Source organism: Petromyzon marinus, chromosome 5 (assembly GCF_048934315.1).
Source record: "Petromyzon marinus isolate PM22_M1 ecotype Great Lakes invasive population chromosome 5, UKy_Petmar_22M1.pri1.0, whole genome shotgun sequence".
Classification (NCBI taxonomy): Eukaryota; Metazoa; Chordata; class Hyperoartia; order Petromyzontiformes; family Petromyzontidae; genus Petromyzon; species Petromyzon marinus.
The window spans coordinates 12646687-12665375 of NC_133671.1; the positions used below are offsets into that span (position 1 = coordinate 12646687).

The 18689-nt window shown below is 41.7% G+C and overlaps 1 protein-coding gene across 1 annotated transcript in view; it reads right to left on the reverse strand.

Annotated features, from left to right (window-relative positions):
- Nucleotides 1–1512: 1512 nt before the first annotated feature.
- LOC116939060 (uncharacterized) overlaps nt 1513–18689 on the reverse strand; it is a 46590-nt gene continuing 29413 nt past the window's right edge. Inside the window, exons 3-5 of the mRNA XM_032946950.2 lie at nt 8827–9054; nt 6969–7109; nt 1513–6104 (exon numbers count right to left, since the gene is read on the reverse strand). Of these exons, the coding sequence (XP_032802841.2) occupies nt 6043–6104; nt 6969–7109; nt 8827–9054 (431 nt within the window). The 3' untranslated portion in view covers nt 1513–6042. The remainder of the gene's footprint in view (nt 6105–6968; nt 7110–8826; nt 9055–18689) is intronic.

Genomic DNA, 18689 nt, shown 5'->3' on the forward strand with positions numbered 1-18689 from the left:
CAACACAGAAGGTTCCCTGGGTTTTATATTCCACGAAGATCATGGTCCACCCTGAACCGCATCCGCACAAACCACGGCAGATGCGGATACCTGATGCACAAATGGAAAATTTAAAACTCTCCAGTGTGCTACTTTGGGCATCCAGCATAGACCGGATAACATAGGACGACGCAATGCCCGATCAATAAATATGAACGAGACATTACGTTGAGCGACACGCTGGGCTACTCCTGACAGTTATCTGGTTTTACCACCTGAATGCGAAATTGCAGCTGTTTCCCTGCATCTACATCAGCCATATGAAACAAGGTTGAGGAATGTGTGTTGACTGTGTTATTCAATAAAAGCGCAGAAAGTACTGTACTGTATATAAATGCATTTGCACTATATGAACTGTAGGGGGCAACCTTGCCTCATTATTTTAATCATAAGCAGGGCTATTTGGAATACAAAAGTGGAGCACTTTCCACTTTTAACCTTGCATTTGGCTTGTAAATATTAAAATTTCCACAGCCATAATCATTGGAATTTCCATCACATGTGTGATTTTGCAGAATGGCTGTCGACTTTTCCATGACAAACTGATGACACCACTAAGTTTTACCCTTGCTGGCAGTAAAACAGGTGTTAATATATTATTTGGGTCTTTCGGTAAAGTCACGTAGATAGGTTCAAAGAAAATAACAAAAAAAACTACGTTTCGATCACAACAGGATGACGACCGCTTGTGTTGCGATCGAAACGTCGTAGTTTTTACTTATTTTTTTATTTTCTTTGAACCTATCTACACGATTTTACCGAAAGACCCAAAGAATATGAATTCCTGCAGTCACGAAAGCTTTAAGTAAAGATTTCGGTGTTTAGATGTTCAAACACCAAATACAAACCTTTTGCAAGGAATCAAGTCCACATTAACCACACACAGTACTTGTGGTGAACATGCAAACATGGTCTGATATAAGCTGCTCACAAGTACTGTGTGGTTAATGCGGACTTAATTCCTTGCAAAAGGTTTATATTTGGCGTTTGAACATCTCAACACCCCCTGTTTTATTGCCAAGAAGGATACAATCTATTCTTATTACACACTTTTGTTTAACTCACTCTGTCTGTTGTTGTCGTTGTTATTGTATCCTCAAATCTTGTAACTCAATTTCAACCCACTTCCCAATGTGGTATCGACTGCAAAAAAATAGCATACTTATGTCATACTTATGACAATACTATATTCTGTCATAAAAAATAGATATTTTCAAACGGTCTTTTTTATATGTTATGTTTCGGCTTGGCTATAATTGTCCACGCTCAACTGACGTTGGCTGTAAATCACCACGGTCCCCTTACGTTATGGCAAGCTTCGGGGCCACTACATTTCACTAAAGCGTGGTTTTCAAAAAGTTTTTTTTTTAATATTACTTATTTTTCTGTCAAAAAGGCCCCATTTTCATGACGTCACATCGCACGATAAACCACCACACACCACAACAGAGGACTTCGCATAACACAACACTCCACACTACTCAAGTATTCTTTTATTGTTTCCGCTGGGGAGATGCGCACAAAGTACAGTGATAAAGAAGCCATTTATCATCATTATTATATTCATCTCTACTACACCCACATTGATCAGCCTGTAAGTGTCAAGCAGTAATAATTATGGATAACCAAAGGAAATTAAGTGTCGAGGAGCGAGTTGGTAATGGGGAGACAGAATTACTGTACTCTGTTTCTCGTTGTATTACAGAACTAGCATCTGGTGTAAAAAAGTTTATTTGAAGTTTAAAAACAGTGGGCTTACATTCAGTCGTAGGGTATAGTTAACACCTATACTTGTTAACTATACCCCAAATTAACTATACCTGTTGCAGGATACGAATATGGACACAGACCAAACTGAAATGCCTCCCCAAAATCCAAAATTCTCGCGCTTCTTAGAATACAATCTGCTTAAGTCAAGGCACAGCGTGTGTACTGTGTTTTAGTTTGCAAATATATTTTACTCGGCAATACAAGCTGAAATGTTAGAACTAAAAATCCTCTGTCGTACATTAAACAAAATGTCAGACCAACTTGAAACGTTTCCAGTTAAGCAAAGACTAATTGAAAGATCAACTCCCTTACGATTTTTTAAACTGGATTCTCAGCAGTTGATTGGCAGTCAAATTGATGCACGTGGATCAGTTTAAAGGTTGGTAAAAGTGACAGGCAATGGTAATGCTTCTGTATATTTAAAAATATGTTTTTTTTTATGCAATCACGGACGCTTTATGTAGAGTTCTCGAATGCATGCACTGTGATATGTTCGTGATATAAGATGACGAGGTTTACCGATTGCCCCAACAAGGCACGTCGTGAATGGACTTGTTACATTCATTGTGAATGGCATGCGACATTGCTTACTCTTGGAAATACCGTGCGAGACAATTTGGAACAGGATAAAAAAAAACCCACCACCAATTCTGAGAATCCCTTTACCACATGTATTGTAACGTTTTCCTTGCCTACCTGTCAATCAATACGGTTTACCCTATTCTTATACATGGAAATTGAGTTTTCAGGTCCAAACACCATACAGTCCTTTCAATACGGGCAACAACAAAAAGAGTAATATTATAATAATAGGGTTTTCCCCTTTTTTCTGGCAACAAAACTGAATTTTTTTTACAAGGATTAATGTCTGCATTAACCACAATACCTGCAGTCAAAATAAAAAAGAAAGCCGTCCCTTGGTGTGGACCAATCAGTTTCAAGGACAATGCATATATTATCATAGTTTATTTTTTGTTTGCATTTTGACTGCAGGTATTGTGGTTAATGCAGGCATGCATCCTTGTAAAAAGGTTTCAGTTTTGTTGCCAGAAAAAGGGGAAAACCCTATTATTATATTTTGGTACTGGCAAAGGAGGTCTAATGAAACAAAAAGAGTGTCTATTTTTTGTGTTTCTCCTTTGTGATGGGACTTTGTAGGATGAACGTTGAGATTTACAGGGTGCTTCAAAAAGATGTTAACACTTCCGAGACTTTGCAAAACAACACCACAAGGAATGTGCTGCTGCCTCCGGGCTCTGGAGACCACCTGGAGAAGATTCCAGGCCACGTGTGTCGACAATGCTGGCGAACAAGTGGAGACGGACTTTTTGAAGCTATTAATACACATTTGTTTACATTGTTACAGTGTATTATCCATTCGTTTTCCATTCATAAACGATAGTCCCATGTAAGTGTTAACGTTTTTTTTTTAAAGCACCCTGTATAAGGGCACGGGGTGACCAATAAGGTCTCTGACTTGGTCTGTAATAAGGTGGGCACTGATACGGGGTTGACAGGTACGCGTTTTACGACATCACTACCGACTACAGCTTGAGTTTATTTCAAGCGCATGTTTGCTCGTTTGGTGTCAGCCAACGCTGTGTGTGTGTGCTCACGTGACTCACAAGGCAGCAGCAGAGGAGGTTAAGAGTCCACACGCAATGTAGCCCCATAATTGCTTGCCGCTCGCTTTTTTTACCTACGTGACTTCACCGAAAAGAACCAAAGAGTATGTGTATTTGTGTACGTAAAGTAATATAACAATTTAGCCATTTATTTACCTTACAATTCCGTAACACTGAAATTAAACATTATCTGCATCAACAAATAGTATTTAAAATGAATGCACATGCTGATTTTCAGGTGGACAGATTTAAGCATAAAAATTATTGCCTTCGCACCTTGTGATTGTTATGTAGGCATTTTTCTTAAAGTTTTTTTTTTGCCCTAAAGGAGATAGTCTCGCTAAAGTCATGGATACAATTACCCGTGAAAATAATTGCTTTGAAACATCAATGGGAATTTAATTATAATAATCTTTGTAGCTCCTCTGCTCCGCCACGTTTGAATATTTTCTACAACAGCCTTTGGAGTGGACTTAGATGTAAGAACGCCTGTTTGGTCTTACCTGCGTGCTTTGGCTTAATTATACATTCACAGTTATTGTTCCGATATTTATTGGGGCTACCTCTTCATTATACAAACTATGCATAATCACTACCGTGACAGTGAAGCAAAATTTTATACCCCGCGTGAATTGCGATTGGTTGTTAACGTAAATCAAACAAAAAAACATATTCAAAACAAATCTCGAAACAATATTAACATTGTAAGACTTGAGAAAATAAAACAAACCAGATCCAAATTTGTATTATAGTAGAAAAGAGCGTTTCTCATTCAACAACGCAGGCGCCGATTATCTGACGTGCACTCTGTGGCTCTTCTTTGGCAATCGCACCGATCTCGATGCACGTGGCGGTGCGTCAAGGGGTCGTGTGGATGTCAGTAACTCTGCCTCGCTGCCCTCTCTGCTGCTGACATAAGAGTCACGTGGGTATGGATGTGCACCCGCGGTGGCGTCACTGGGGCTTTCTTTTCCAGCCTGCAGGCCAAGCGTTCACGGGTGTCCACTTATCAGACTGTTCAATGGTTATGAATATGTAACTCAACTTGCGTGATAACGTTTTCAATATTTGTTTTTATTTTACAACCTTTTTTTCTGCGTGTGTGTTTTCTGTGTATGCAGTGAAACTTATAGACCGTCACACGCAATATTTCCAAATCCACACATGTGCAGAGTATACGGTAGGATGCCAATGATAACCGCAAAGAAAAAAACACAAAGAAAATCAGCTGTATGCAGGAAACAACTATTTGAACTATGCTTTAGAATGTTTCACTTGACCTGATACACTGCAGAAGTTTGTGGATTATTTGTGTTTGTTAAAGTAGGGAACACTACTACATTTTAAATAATTTCCAAAACAGCCTTTGGAGTGTATTTAATTGTAGATGAAAGCAATATTTATTTTTTCTATTGTATATATACCGTATACTGTGCAGTTACTTGAACACCCACCACCACTATCCCAAGCCAATTGACTAGTAGACAACCACTTGCCAGCTTGACATGGCTTGGCCAGTGGACAGACACCCCGTTGCAATGCATCCCAGACACCCCACTCCCGAACAAATGATGCCATAAGCACAGGCCTAGATGGATTTGGTGTTCACCTAAATAGGATATGGTAGTTCACGTACGTGAGCATTTCCATGCATCTACCTGAACGTTGGAAATGGAGGTATTCATCACTCGTGGTCCCGTTGTGTACAGACCAGTTGGTCGTTTTTTAGGATGACAAATACATTTCAGGTCCTGCCATTTGACCAGAGATTCCCACTTTGAGTATCCTCTACACAACAAATAATCAATCCCAATATCATAAAAGTGTATCATGTCACAATAAAGATATATATAGCAAGTAAATTGCATTTCTGTAATATATTGGACAAAATGTTTGGCCTGTGGGAGGGGTGGGTCAAGGGTAGAGGTGGGGAACTCTTTCATTCCGGAGGGCCTAACCGGACTTTGAAGTAAGTTTAGTGGGCCACAGGTTAACACACCACTTATTCACTTATTTCGTATGTTTGCATGTATGTTGAACTTCTTTTGCACCGTACATACTCACCCGTGTTAATTGAAAGGCCCTTACAGTGGCAGAGGTGACTGAGCATGATAAAATTAGAAAATGTCAAAAATATTTTCTTCTAGTACCAGATTAGGGCAGCCAAGATACAGGGATGGACACATAATTTTTCAGAGGTCTCAAAGTGGCACATGCCTCATGGCTGTGGGCAATATGACGTGAACTCGTGGGCCGAATTTGTTTCGCAGGCTGTAGGTTCACCACCCCTGGTCGAGGGAATGGCAATGTGGCTGGGATGGGAATTGAACACACGTTGAACGTCTAGAGGGCATGGGCCCACGATGGACCCGTGAAAGTGATTAATTTAGGAGCACACCAAAGTGGGCTGTTCCCACAAAACCAAATATGCCTGCCATCTTGGCAAGTACAGTAATATAATTACACAGTCTATTGCATTATAATCATATGTCTTTGCTCACTTTGCCTATCCATTATGATTATGCCAAAGTCAACAACTTAAGTTTGGTGAGAAGAAATAAAGGAATCTGTGTGGGGCTGGAGAATAAGATGACAGAGGACCAAGTCATTACACCAAGCGCTCCTCCTGCTCATCAAGGATGGGCTTGGACTCCGGGCTCTTGCGCAGCACTGTGGAAGAAAGGCAATTATTTTAGCTTAGAGATCTCGAATTAAATAATACATGCCTACATATTAATTACTCGAGATGATCTGGTAGCTCAGGGATCAGAGCACTGAGCTGCAGCCCTGAGATGCTTGGCTTGAATCGAGGCAGCCGCTTGTGATTAAATCAGGCTCTCAAGTCCATTGAGTTGATCCGAGTCTGTTTACCAATACAGTATTCCCTCTTCATTCCCGAACTTGCTATCCGTGATTTTGGCTGTCCGAGAATCTAATTTGCAACTCTATACGAATGCATAGATAGAGAGAGAGAGAGAAAGTGATGAGATAAATTGATGTGAGATACTGTGATGCGATAAAGTGATGAGCTATAAAGTGATGAGGATAAAGCATATGATAAAGATACCTTGTCGTAGGCCAACATCACTATTCACCAGCATCTCCGAAACGTATCCCTCGTGAATAATGAGGGAATACTGTAATTGCACATGGTTGACATGTGACGAATATTTTTTGCAAGGTGTGCCTCGAAAATGGATGAACAGGTCTATTAAAGTAACTACAAAAGCAGTTCTGTGAGACCATCTTACAGGGCCATTATCTGACAGAGTGATGCACTGCTCGATGCAGAGTTCCAATTGCGAAATTTCTCTATGTCGTGACACGTTAACACCAAAGAAATGTGTACTTACGATACCATTGGTATACATTGCATTGTAGGGCATTTAATTTGTAGCTGCAATAACAACTGCAATGTGGTATGCGATGTTGTTGACATTGGGACCATCCTCAAGGCCGCCACCCTAAAATGGTGAATTCTCTGGGCATGCCGCTGGCAGTGAAGCTGGATGCCGTGTTTGAAGCGACACGTACGTTTGGTGATCGAGTGGTTGGGCCGGCTGCTCTCTTTGATGGCCGCCACGGCCGACTTGCGGTACTTGATAGTGACGACCAAGACAGCGAGAATCCCGGCGATGGTGACAAGCCCAATGGACGCGTAGAGCCATAGCTTGCCTGGGAAACACGCAGTGTGCATGATAACTCTGTGATCAGGGCAGCTGTGAGGAATGTGAATGTCCTGTGCTGATCGTGCACCGTACAGAGAGCAGCATGTACAGCACAAAGGCACAGCACAGCTTATTGGGCAAAGGAAAGAGAGGCAAGATACAAACTGTACAGATGGTATGTGGCACACTGAACACATTCTTTCGGAAAAGTAAACACCGTCAACAAAGGGTGGGAAAGCGGACAATCTGCAGAATAGGGCACATTGCTGCTGGGATTTGTGGATAGATGGGGCACACCATACAGGGAAGCCCTCTCAAGGCCCAGTGCCAAGGAAACACGAAGCAAGGACATGCAGAGATCCGGGAAACGTGCCAGGAAACAAAGGGCAAGTGGCGTAGGACAGCAACAGAGCACACAGCCAGGCAATGGATGGATGGCGCTGAGGATTAATGTGCACTGAGCAGAAGTGCGAATGAGAAATAGAAGTGTGAAGAGAGGTTTGCATTGGGCCACTGGCCGACCGAATGTTTGCGGGCAAGACGGTCCTGGAGATGGGCCATCTTGTAACCCCGCACAGCTGCCGAGTTGATTGAAGTTACGGTCTGAATATGAAACAGCCCAACTCCAGGTCTGGCTTAACGGTGCATGCGACTGGTTGCCAAGAGGCCCATTTCACCGTTGAATGAGGAGAGGTAAACAGGATCATGGTTCAGTGAGTAAAGTATGCAGAACAATGGTGAGCGAGTGGAAACTTATGATTTTTGCTCACGTACAATGAATCAATACTTTTGTAAATATGAATGCTTAAAATGTGCGTGGCGCACCATTCCTCTTTCTCAAACTGCAGAGCTCATGTTTTTCGCTTTGTTTATTGTCTTATTTGTCCTGGTATGTCCTTATTTTGTAATGTTTATATTGATACATTGTACAGTGTACAATTCAAATGATTACTTATTATTAAATACTCTCAGAAGCGGATTAACTAAAGCTACTTTTACATGTTTTTTTTTACTCCATAATTGAACGTTACTCTTAAAAAAAACAAATGCCCAGCAGCACATTCAAGCATGGCCTATGTCATCAGAAATGTTCTCATCTGATTAATGGGATATTTTAGTGCTGGTGAAAAGCTGTCTGCTATGCTTTCACAAGTTAATACAGGAGCACTCACAAGAGTGACAAGCAACAACACACTGCTTTGTATGGGTTTGTGTATTTAGAATTCAGCGTGTGTTTATAATTAGAGTGCCTGCGTGCATTGACCAGCATTTGTGATAACATGCACATGGGTGTGTGTAGGTGCGTAGCGGGGTTCAGTGTGCAAGCCCAGTCTACATGGCCATAGCCTGTGTGACTATGAATTGTATTCCAATGTCTTTGCCTAATTGTTGTTGTTTACCATACAAGATGCCAATATTTACCACGAAAAGACTGAACATCAAGAGCCATATTCTTGGTTCTTTCGGTAAAGTCACGTAGAAGGAAAACAATAAAATAATTAAAAAATATATAAAACATTATTTTATTGTTTTCCTTCTACGTGACTTTACCGAAAGAACCAAGAATATGAATCCCTGCAGTCACGAAAGCTTTAAATCAAAAATCAAGAGCCATGTTTAATTACCACTGCCGCCCTACGTGTCTTGGTTTGCGTGTGGATCTAAGAGTTTGTACTGCGAGAAGGGCGAGTGCCGCTAATTGTGTGCGTATATGTGCCACCAACTTCCTGTGAAGCTGAACGTGTTGGGATCGTGAGCACTCTCCTCCTCGTCCTTGATCTCCTCCAAGAGACTGGTGATCTTCTCCACCTGGACCCCGGCATGCTCCAACTCATCCTCCTCCGTCTTCTCCACTTCTTCCTTCTCCCACCTCTCATTGTCCTCCTTCCAGTAGTCTCTTTCTTGGGATGAGGCTATCTCCCCTTTGTTTTTGCCGTCATCCTCAGTCGCACCTGAAATGGAGAGAACAAAAGTTTGTTTCAATGCCAAGTTTGTCAAGTCATCTATTTATCCCAATCGTGTATACTCCTATCAGCATCGTATCTTATATAAATTATATACAGCGCCTTACTCCAAGGCGCTTTACAAAAGTATAAAATTGTACATAAGAAGAGAGTACGTGGTTAAAACAATGAGTGGCGTTAATAGAAGTGGTGGTGTCGTTATGGTGACAGGACAGGTGGGAGTGGTTAAGGGTTGGGGGTCCATATAGGGGTTGAGGTAGTGATAGGTTTCGTGGTAGTATTAGGGGCAAAGGTGATGATCAGGGTTGGGGAAGGCCTGGTCGTAGCTCGGGGGCGGGGGCAGGGAGTAGAAGTCAGCAAAATGTTCTAGGTAGAAGATATGGGTTGTTTTAAGGATGGAATGGAAGCAGGTTATGGCGAAGATGATTCTTTAATGTTACATGGGAGTTTGTTCCAGTGAAGGGGCGCAAGAAGGGAAAAGGAACGAAAGCGAGACTGGGCGCAGGGCGAGGGAGGCACACGGAGGGACGGTAGAGACTGGGAGAGTAGAGGACAAGATGGGACAGAGGAGTAAGATCCAATCAGAACTATCACGGTAATTCAATGTTCATAGAGGATCTGGTCACAAATTATGTTTATGAAACTAACAAGTGTTTTTGGGCAACAGCCAGGGTATGAACATGGTTCACCTCGCTGCTATAACGCATTTTAGTACACATACTCATGCCAAAAAGAGTTGCAAGTACTGTACTGCAATAAAGAAATCAAATACAGAGCAAGATAATCCAATTCACAGTAGAATGTGTACATTTTATTTCCTGCACTGAAAACAAGATACGTTTAATCGCAACATTTAACTATATATTGAATCACTGAACATACGAAAACATGTCACTCGACACCTTGCTATTGCTTTTTTCATTTTGCCAAGGCCCTGCAGCTATTGTGATGTTGACTCATGTCCTAAAACGTTTTGCTTTGCCAGGTCCCACCTATCTGGCTTCAGGTCTTCCCCTTGGTCACCGACTTTAGATGCAACTTCACTCTCTGTATTTAACTACCCCTGCCACCGCCCTCGATATGCTGCGTAGATGCCCCATTGCAGTGCAGGTGTGCCTGCTTGCAAACTCCAATTGCGAATTTGAGAAAGTGATTTTCGTCAAGCGCAGAGGTTTGGGGTATACGTTAAGACGGTGTACTGTAATAAGGTTAAAAAGAGAAGGAATTAGTGATGTCTTGACAAACCAATATTGTGGAAATACACTCTCATTTTAAAAGGGGGGGGGATAAACGATAACAGTTGGCGTCTCATGTAGCACGAGTTGAGTTCCCTCGCTGGCCTGCTGTTCTTATCAACAAGGTCACATATTGTTAACCGTTATCTTGTTGATAGAGGAGACGACCTCTGTGTGCCCGTGAACTTTGGGGGAGACTCGGAGACACGGGATTGTTTTTGCAAGCTTCAAAATATGATTTATATTTGTTAATGGCATGAGAGAAGATTTCAAATGTATTGTTAAATGACGCAGTGTGCTGAGGCATGCTAAATCATTGCTTTTGTCAGACATCACGTTACATTTTATATGTCAGTGAGGCTAATGCACATACGGATGTAACTTCCGGATAAATTATCCATAAACATAGCATGGTCGAACACACATGTCTTATCGATTCATAGCCTAAGAGTTGTTCGCAAAATGATTACTGGTCTACGAGTTGAAAGTTTTAAGTGCCACGTCTGCATCACTGTAGGCGTGTGCTTTTAAAGATGTTGGCGTCATTAAAGAGGAAGCCCTGGTGTGTTGTCAACGTGCGCGTTATTTCATTTATTATGAGGTTTGGCTCGCTTTGCCGATGCTACCTTTCCTTTTGACGTCGTTATGTATCGTTTGCCGACCTTGCGTTCTGAAGTAGATCACCAGGACAATGGCATTTTTGTGACAAAGGGCAACATAGTTATGCAAACGACAAACTTAAGGCTTGAACGAGTCTGGTCTCTAACTTGACATGCCGCCGTGAAGAGAAGCCGCTCGGGAAAGAATTCCGAGTGCAACGGAGAAAATATTCGCGAGAGACACCGCAAGTGACGACGGCTTGCGACCGAGGCCGCTCGTCAGTGCGGACAGAAGGCTGCCCACTCGACTTGCTTGTCCGTGGCCTTCGTGGGCCGCACCTTGGCCACTCAAGCCAGGGCGTTGACGAAAACTACGTTATATCCCTGCCTAAAGCAGAAGAAGGTATTATCATGTTGGCAGAGGGGAAGAGGAAACAGTGACATTGTGCAGTGTGGCTGCATAGACTGAGTCGGCATCATCGTCGACAAGGAATCGGTGAGCAAACTGCTCTGAAGATATTGTATCAATGGCTCACTCTGTTTGATGAGCACCCTAAAGCCAAGGCTGTTGTCAAGTTGAATGAGGAAATATTGAATGACACTACGAAGCTATGTAGGCCCACTCTTAAGTGAATGCTCGCGTAACCATCGCCTCCTGTGTGTGTGTGTTTATATTCTCTGCATCTGTCAGTCGCCTTTTACTTAAGTATAAAGACATTATCTGGATGACTGAGAGTGGTTTTGCTTAATTTCGAGTTGATTAATTCTGAAAGTGAGAAAGTCTCTGGTAAATGCCAAGACAACAGTAATAATTAACCAGACCTGCCTACACACGACAAAACCCATCATCAAATCCTCATTCTAATTACAAGATGTTCGCTAATAAATCCCGAACAGTTTAACACGTAGGCTTTCGCGACCAATATTATTCATAATAAAGGGTTTTTTTTGTTTCGATGACGTCAATATAAATGTGTTATTAACCCACCACCACCCGACAGCCAATTAGTAAGGTTTGTCATGTAAATAAAAGTTCCAATTAGTTACAAATTCAGTACGCCAGTGTGTTGGAGAGTAAACCCAAATAATATGAAACCCATAACATTTAAAATTTGAGTACGACATTTTGCTGGTGATTACAACCAGCTTCATCAAGCGATTTGCCAAAATTCTAAAGCAGTCTTCCTGTTTCCGGGCTTAATACTCAAATTCAAAATGCTACGCAAATTTGGACTTGAGAATAATTGCACATACATCTATATACTGTATATAAATCAATGGGGCTGCTGCAGGAATCAAACCCAATGAATTTGGGCAAAAACTGACTCAACAGAAACTTCACGCTCTCCCGGAAGGCTGTATATCAACCCGTCATACCATCCTTATTCTGTTTCGTCAACGCAGACGCAGTACAATGCCGTAATTAGAAATCTTTGTATTTGTTTCATTGAGACTACGGGCTTGTGTTGCACGGACAGCCGTTTAGCACCACTTGAGATGTCCGGCAAAAGGGAAACAGCAGCACACAGTGGATCTCGGGAAGTGTACAGTGCCCTCAGGCTGCTTGCCAGGGAGGGAAATCCGCTCTGGAGCTGTTTTCCTCTGCATATAAATTATGTTGTGATTTTTTTTTCTCTCTCTCATTCTCTCTGTTCCATTTTACAAATTGAAATCATTTTTCATTTCCTGTATTGAGGAAACCATACGGTTATGTATTTCGCGGTGCTTTCCAAATACTGCTTTACAGAAGTGCCATATCCGTATCCGTAGAGCACGTACAAGCTGTGTGTGTGTCACATGCACTGGTGTATTAATTGGTCAATAACGCCTTCATTGGCTGATAACATCTTGATATATATGGGGCCGCAGAGCTTGGGGAATTGTTGGTGCCGGCTCATCGCGTGGCTGCTTGAATGTGATTCCTCCTTGCACGTTTCAGACATTCCCCCTCTCTCAAAAAGGAGTGGTGAATACTGTGTCCGTTATAAGTTGAGAATGACATTTTCTCTCTATATAAAAGATGCACAAATGTACGAATAAAGCGAATTTGCATCTGCTTTTCTCCACGTAAGTACGGTACTCGTGCATACACCGCACCCGCACGACACAAGCTCACAAAACACGCACATCAGTGTTCATGTAAGAATCGATTATTTGTAATTATATGCAAATCATATGTTATTTATCATGCTCGTGTAAATGTGAGCTAAGAATGAACAACATTTCACGAGTTAAAATGAGATTAAATTGTCAAATTTGTTGAATCGAATCATAACCAGAAATCGAATCGATGAGGCAAGTGAATTGTTGTGTGCCTGCCTGATCTGCACACGTTCAACAAGTCACACAGCATAATCATAAGCTCATACGCACATTGCCTATACGACCCGAGATAGTTTTTTACATCAGCGCAAAGCATTGTAAAGGATCAAAAGGACATTGAGATGTATTATTAATGTTTAATTCGTGCAATAGATATGTCTTGGTCATGGATTATTGGCACGTGGCCGCCTTGCACAGGAAAATGCAGCCTGGCAAACGTCTTGAGATGGAATGAAATCTGTCAGGCATCTTGCTTTACAAGGCAAATGCATTTCCCCAAAGTGAACATTCATGAAAACATTTCACTTCATTTTTACTTTTAACTACCCTAACAAAAATGTCACCGTGGTGACAGCAATAGCCCCCCTTCCCCCTGGCTGCGCAATATGCTTCGTGAGCCTTTCCCCCCTGCAACCATGGCAATGGCTGAAGCAATTGCTGCCACTGATATTGAGGCTGCCACTGTTATTGAGGCGACCCTTCAGGGCACAGCTGGAGATGCGGGCGCTGTTTGCATTTCAGCCTGGTAAGCGGCCAACTCGGGAGAGAAAAACTAAATAATAAATATATGATCCGCCGTGCAAAGATCAAGTGCACCTTAGCTTTTGAGCCTTAGTCTAATTGACGTCAAGTGAGTTGCCTGTGGTCTGTCATGTTCAAATGTTATAGGTTCAATCACGGCTGCCCATCATTTTCACAATTGACATTATTGGGTTTTTTTTCATTTGCGTTTGCTGGCTGCAGTTATAGGCAATTATATAGTCATTACAACAACGCATCTCCTCCATATTTCTCACACGCCTATGTATGTATGTTGAACTTCTTTCGCACGGTAGGTAACCAACCGTGCTAATAGGAGGTGAGCGATCAACAAGGTCAACTTTGCAACTCACTAATTCGTCTGATTCTCATCAATACGATGTTTTTATATTGATGAACACTTACACAACATTAATAATGCCAGTTATGTATTGTAATGTCAGTTATATTCCAACCCACACTGACCGTTTGCTGAAGTACAGTCAATCAACCCCCATGACCACAAGGCATTTGGGGAGGCCTTCATCCAGCAGTGGATTTACAAGGGATGTAAAAAATGTTTAAAACATTTACAGTTATTCACCCAGGAATAACCCACTGTCTCAATAATATATATCAGGAAGGGTCTTACATTGAGATGTTTGGCCAATAAAATGAATGAGTGGCTTATATGTGGGAGATGTTATGGTGAATTGCCCAAAAGGTGACTCATTTCGCATTGTCTTTAGCCTCTCATACACCAAGCAGGGACTCGTCAGTGCAATTGCAGCCACACAAATGCAGCTCCAGAATCAAACTAAACGGGAAACAAGTAACATGCCAATGACAATGTTGTTTTTAAACATTTTTTTTTAATGGAAATACCATATAGATCCTGCACTCGTGTGAACTTATTGCCGTAAAAATGTATTGATGCCAACTACTCATAAAACTATTGATTCATCATAAGATGTGTTTCACTCGACTTGTAATTCAAGAGCCGTAAGTGCAAGTATGCAGAACGCACTTGAATGTATTTGGGGGGGGGGGGGTATGGGGAGGCGGTCACAGTTGTGTCTTGCGTCCTCCACAGTGACACGTGAGTGTCACCTCAGACTAGGATATTACCTAATATTCTCACGTATAATTTAACTTCAAACTACACGTTAAATGATCAAAGGTGATCACATGTGATGTAACCGATGAATATAATCTATCTTAATACAAAGGGCTATCGTACGCCTAACACCCTCGATACAATTTAATAATATTGTTGTGAATATTCATTTATTTTTAATCAATAGAAAGAGTATATCTCTTGTTCAGAAGCTGACCCAAACGTGTAACGTTTTTATAAATACCAGCCTGGAATGAACAACACTCGGGTCATGAATCAGAGAGGAGTTCAGCTGATAGTTTACTCATGTTGCATGAAGGGCCATTTGTCTACCATGAATGCACCCTCTGATGAGCATATATATACACACACAAGTAACATTTCTTGCCAAGACATTACATACTCAACTTGGCTTAACCCTTGCACACCATCTTCATGTATGTGTTGAAGAAACATAATATTTAATCAGGTAAAGTCCAAAGAGCTATTTGCTCTTTTTCAGAGATGATCTGGCCACATATGATAGCTCATCAAAGTGATTTATGAACGTGGAAATATATAGTATCTGCCAAATAAATCTAAATGCATGTTTATAAATATGGAGGGCAAACCCGGAGGAACCCTGAAGAAAAATCCACCCAACGGGGGTAGGTAAGGCACAAACTCCAAATATAGAGCATCATCATCATCAGGGTCAGGATCGAGATCGAATCTGCAACCTCCTGCACACCAAGCGAGGGAAACAACATCTCGCCACCACGGCACCCCAAAAAGCCACCCATATCACAATGTGGCCATCCTCCTGGCACATAATTGCCGACTGCACACTGTACAGTGATTAGAGGCTCCCAACGCAAAGGATGTCCCCTTTAGCAAACAGAAGGCACAGTCAAATCGCTGAAGTTTAACAGGACTTGACCACAGTCACAAAATCCGTGGGAAAAGGCAGCTATGGTAATACGGAAGAAGAGGGTCGGTGAGAACTCCCTCTCATCCTGGCCCTTTTCATTTTCAACGAACACACCGCACATGAACACGGTAAATGACTGGCCGCTATGGGTGAAACATTCCACCACTATTGGCCAAAGTTACATTTTTCAGAAACGTAAACTTGATCAGACTAAAACATTGTATGGCTTCCCATTGTAGACTACATCGAAAGTGTAACGTGTAAATAATTCGTCATGAGCTTGCAGAGAAACACGATGTTTTCGGACTCTTCTGTCGCTCACTCGTCCGTTTCCCGCCAAGGAAGTGAGAGTTATTTTCAGCGTGGGTTGGGGGTTTTTTTTTATCCACAGACAATTTCACCTTCTACAGTCTGCTACAACTTCAACTATTCTCAGCGGCCTTGACGAACCGCAAGTGTTCCTCGCTCCGACTAGAAAAGTATCAATCGCAACTTGATCTCCAATGCGCTGCTAAATAAGTGGCCCACGTGAATGCCTTGATGAGTTGCAATGCATACGTAACTTAAAGCAAAAGCGCAGACTGAACACATGAGCATGTCCCGATGTTTTTGTTCAGTCAAAACTGAGCCAATGTACACAAATGTTATCAAGACTGACGGCTGAAAATAGCAACATTCCCATATTGCCGCGCATTTAGAGGAACCGTGCGACATATGACTTATAGGAAACGGTGTTAAATATCCCTCCCACGTCATATGTAACTAAAACCCAGAACTTGCCCAACCATACACCACGAGATGCTGCCATCGTGTAATGGTTAGCTCACTGGACTTGCAATCCCGCCCGGTTCGATTTCCCAATGTGGCATTTTAAACAATGGACACATTTCTTAAATACACCCACCGACCCCCGCCACCGTCTCTGTCCACCCAGAAGTATAGATGGGTACGCTACAGTCAGTCGAACATAAAGTCATGTGTGATGGGATAAAATGTATGTGCTGCCATCTTTTCCAAACTACCTTCAAGAGGAGCTCTCTACAGGGCTCCTTCTCGCCGAGGTCCTTTTGCCAGCAGTGGCGTGAGCAAGCAATTGCAGAGCTGCACCGTTACCATCACACAACACAGTCGAGTGTTGTGCAGTCGCTTCGTATTGGGAGTTATTGAATTACAGGTTCATGAGTGATACAAATTTACCGTCCAAGGCATTCAATAATTTGTCATCATACAGCGTCGCGTTTCAATCCAAGAAGTGATGATTATTATTATTATTATGGTTCTTGTCTCACGTTTGTCCTCTCATTTGTATTGTGCCTTGGGTTTTTTTTTGTCCATCTCGGTTGTAAAATGTGTTTGCTTGACCCGAAACGTTACATGAGAATAACATTTTCTCGTATCTCTCGCGTACAATAACATGTCATGAGTAATAACATAATAATTTACACGTCTAAGGCGCAGTTCATCCACAGATCCCAATGCACCAAACAGGTACATCAATTCATCGCTATGTGCATACTTTATCCTCATTTTACAAGGTTTTTGTAACATGATATTCATAACTTACTTATTCATGAGATGTGTGCACGTTACACTGTTACAATGCCTGAAGCTAAGATTCTTCTGGACATGGCCAGCCTTCAGATTAAAAAAATGACTACTGTCAAAAACACAGTACACGTTTATGTGCAACCTTTTGTCAGTCCATATTCTAGATGAGGGCCTCTTTTACACCGTTTGGGTCGTGGGGATTATTTGACCATACTTCACCACACTAGTCAGTGCAGGTTAGTGATGACGGGGAACAGACACGGGGGAGCATAGAAATATTAAATTACATTTTTTTTTTACTTTAAGAAAAAATTATCATCAGAATTTGTGATTTTAACTCTTTCAAACTGCAGTCACGTTGAACACATGAGCTGTGTCCAGTCGATATCTCTAGGAAAGTTAATCTAATATAACAAAAAAAATTGGCATAAGGTTGTGTTGCTATGAGGAACTCACCCTGTAGAAAAAAACAGCCAAATTGATCAAAGGTTTTTACAAAAACCAGCGGTAATAAACTTTGCCTTTGTGATGCCACAATTCCCTGACGTCATCTTGAAAAGTCGCAAGTCATGCGCCGTGTTTGACGTGACCTCATTGAGCTGCTTTAAAAGTAACATTATCACTAATTAAACACTTTCGAGGACAAACAAACACACGTTGGAAAGTGTAATATAAAGTGTCCTCTTCGTTTTATACAGCAACAGCTTAGAATGATTGATTTTGGATGATATTTCTTTGGTTTATTTTTGGCAAAGGTAAAACCCATGAGGCAATAAATGCAATTTTTTTTATTGGGATCTAGTTGGACAATAGAAACTTGGTTATATACAAAAATACATAAACAAAGGAATAAGAAACAAGTGCACAAGGTTAAGTTCCAAACGGCAAGGCCGTGCATCAACATGGTACAACCAGCACAAAGAATATAACAAGGCTAGTAGAACGCATCCCACACAAAAATAGTCTGCAATGCAGAGCGTTCAATTGCACGTACACATAAAAGGGCTTCTAAGGTCCAAAAGTGATTTAGAATAAAAAATATTTATAATGAATGAATCCGATGAGCTATAAAGCTCTTTTTCACAGATGTCCAGTAGAAGGACAAGGACAGTCAGGTTTTAATCCCAAACATTTTTGCTCAGTTGTTCCAGACATTGGGAGCCACCACACCGAAGGCATTTAAACCAAGTTTGGTTCTCATGTGGGGGGGGGGGGACTTTTGAGCAGGAACAGGGTGAAACTTCTCATATCATTGTGCCGACAGATTGCATGGGTATACTGCTGCCAGCACACACAAAAAGTACATCCGTCATATACATGTGCTAGCACCTTGCTCATTACTGCTAAAATAATTCGCAGGCCTAGTGAAGGTG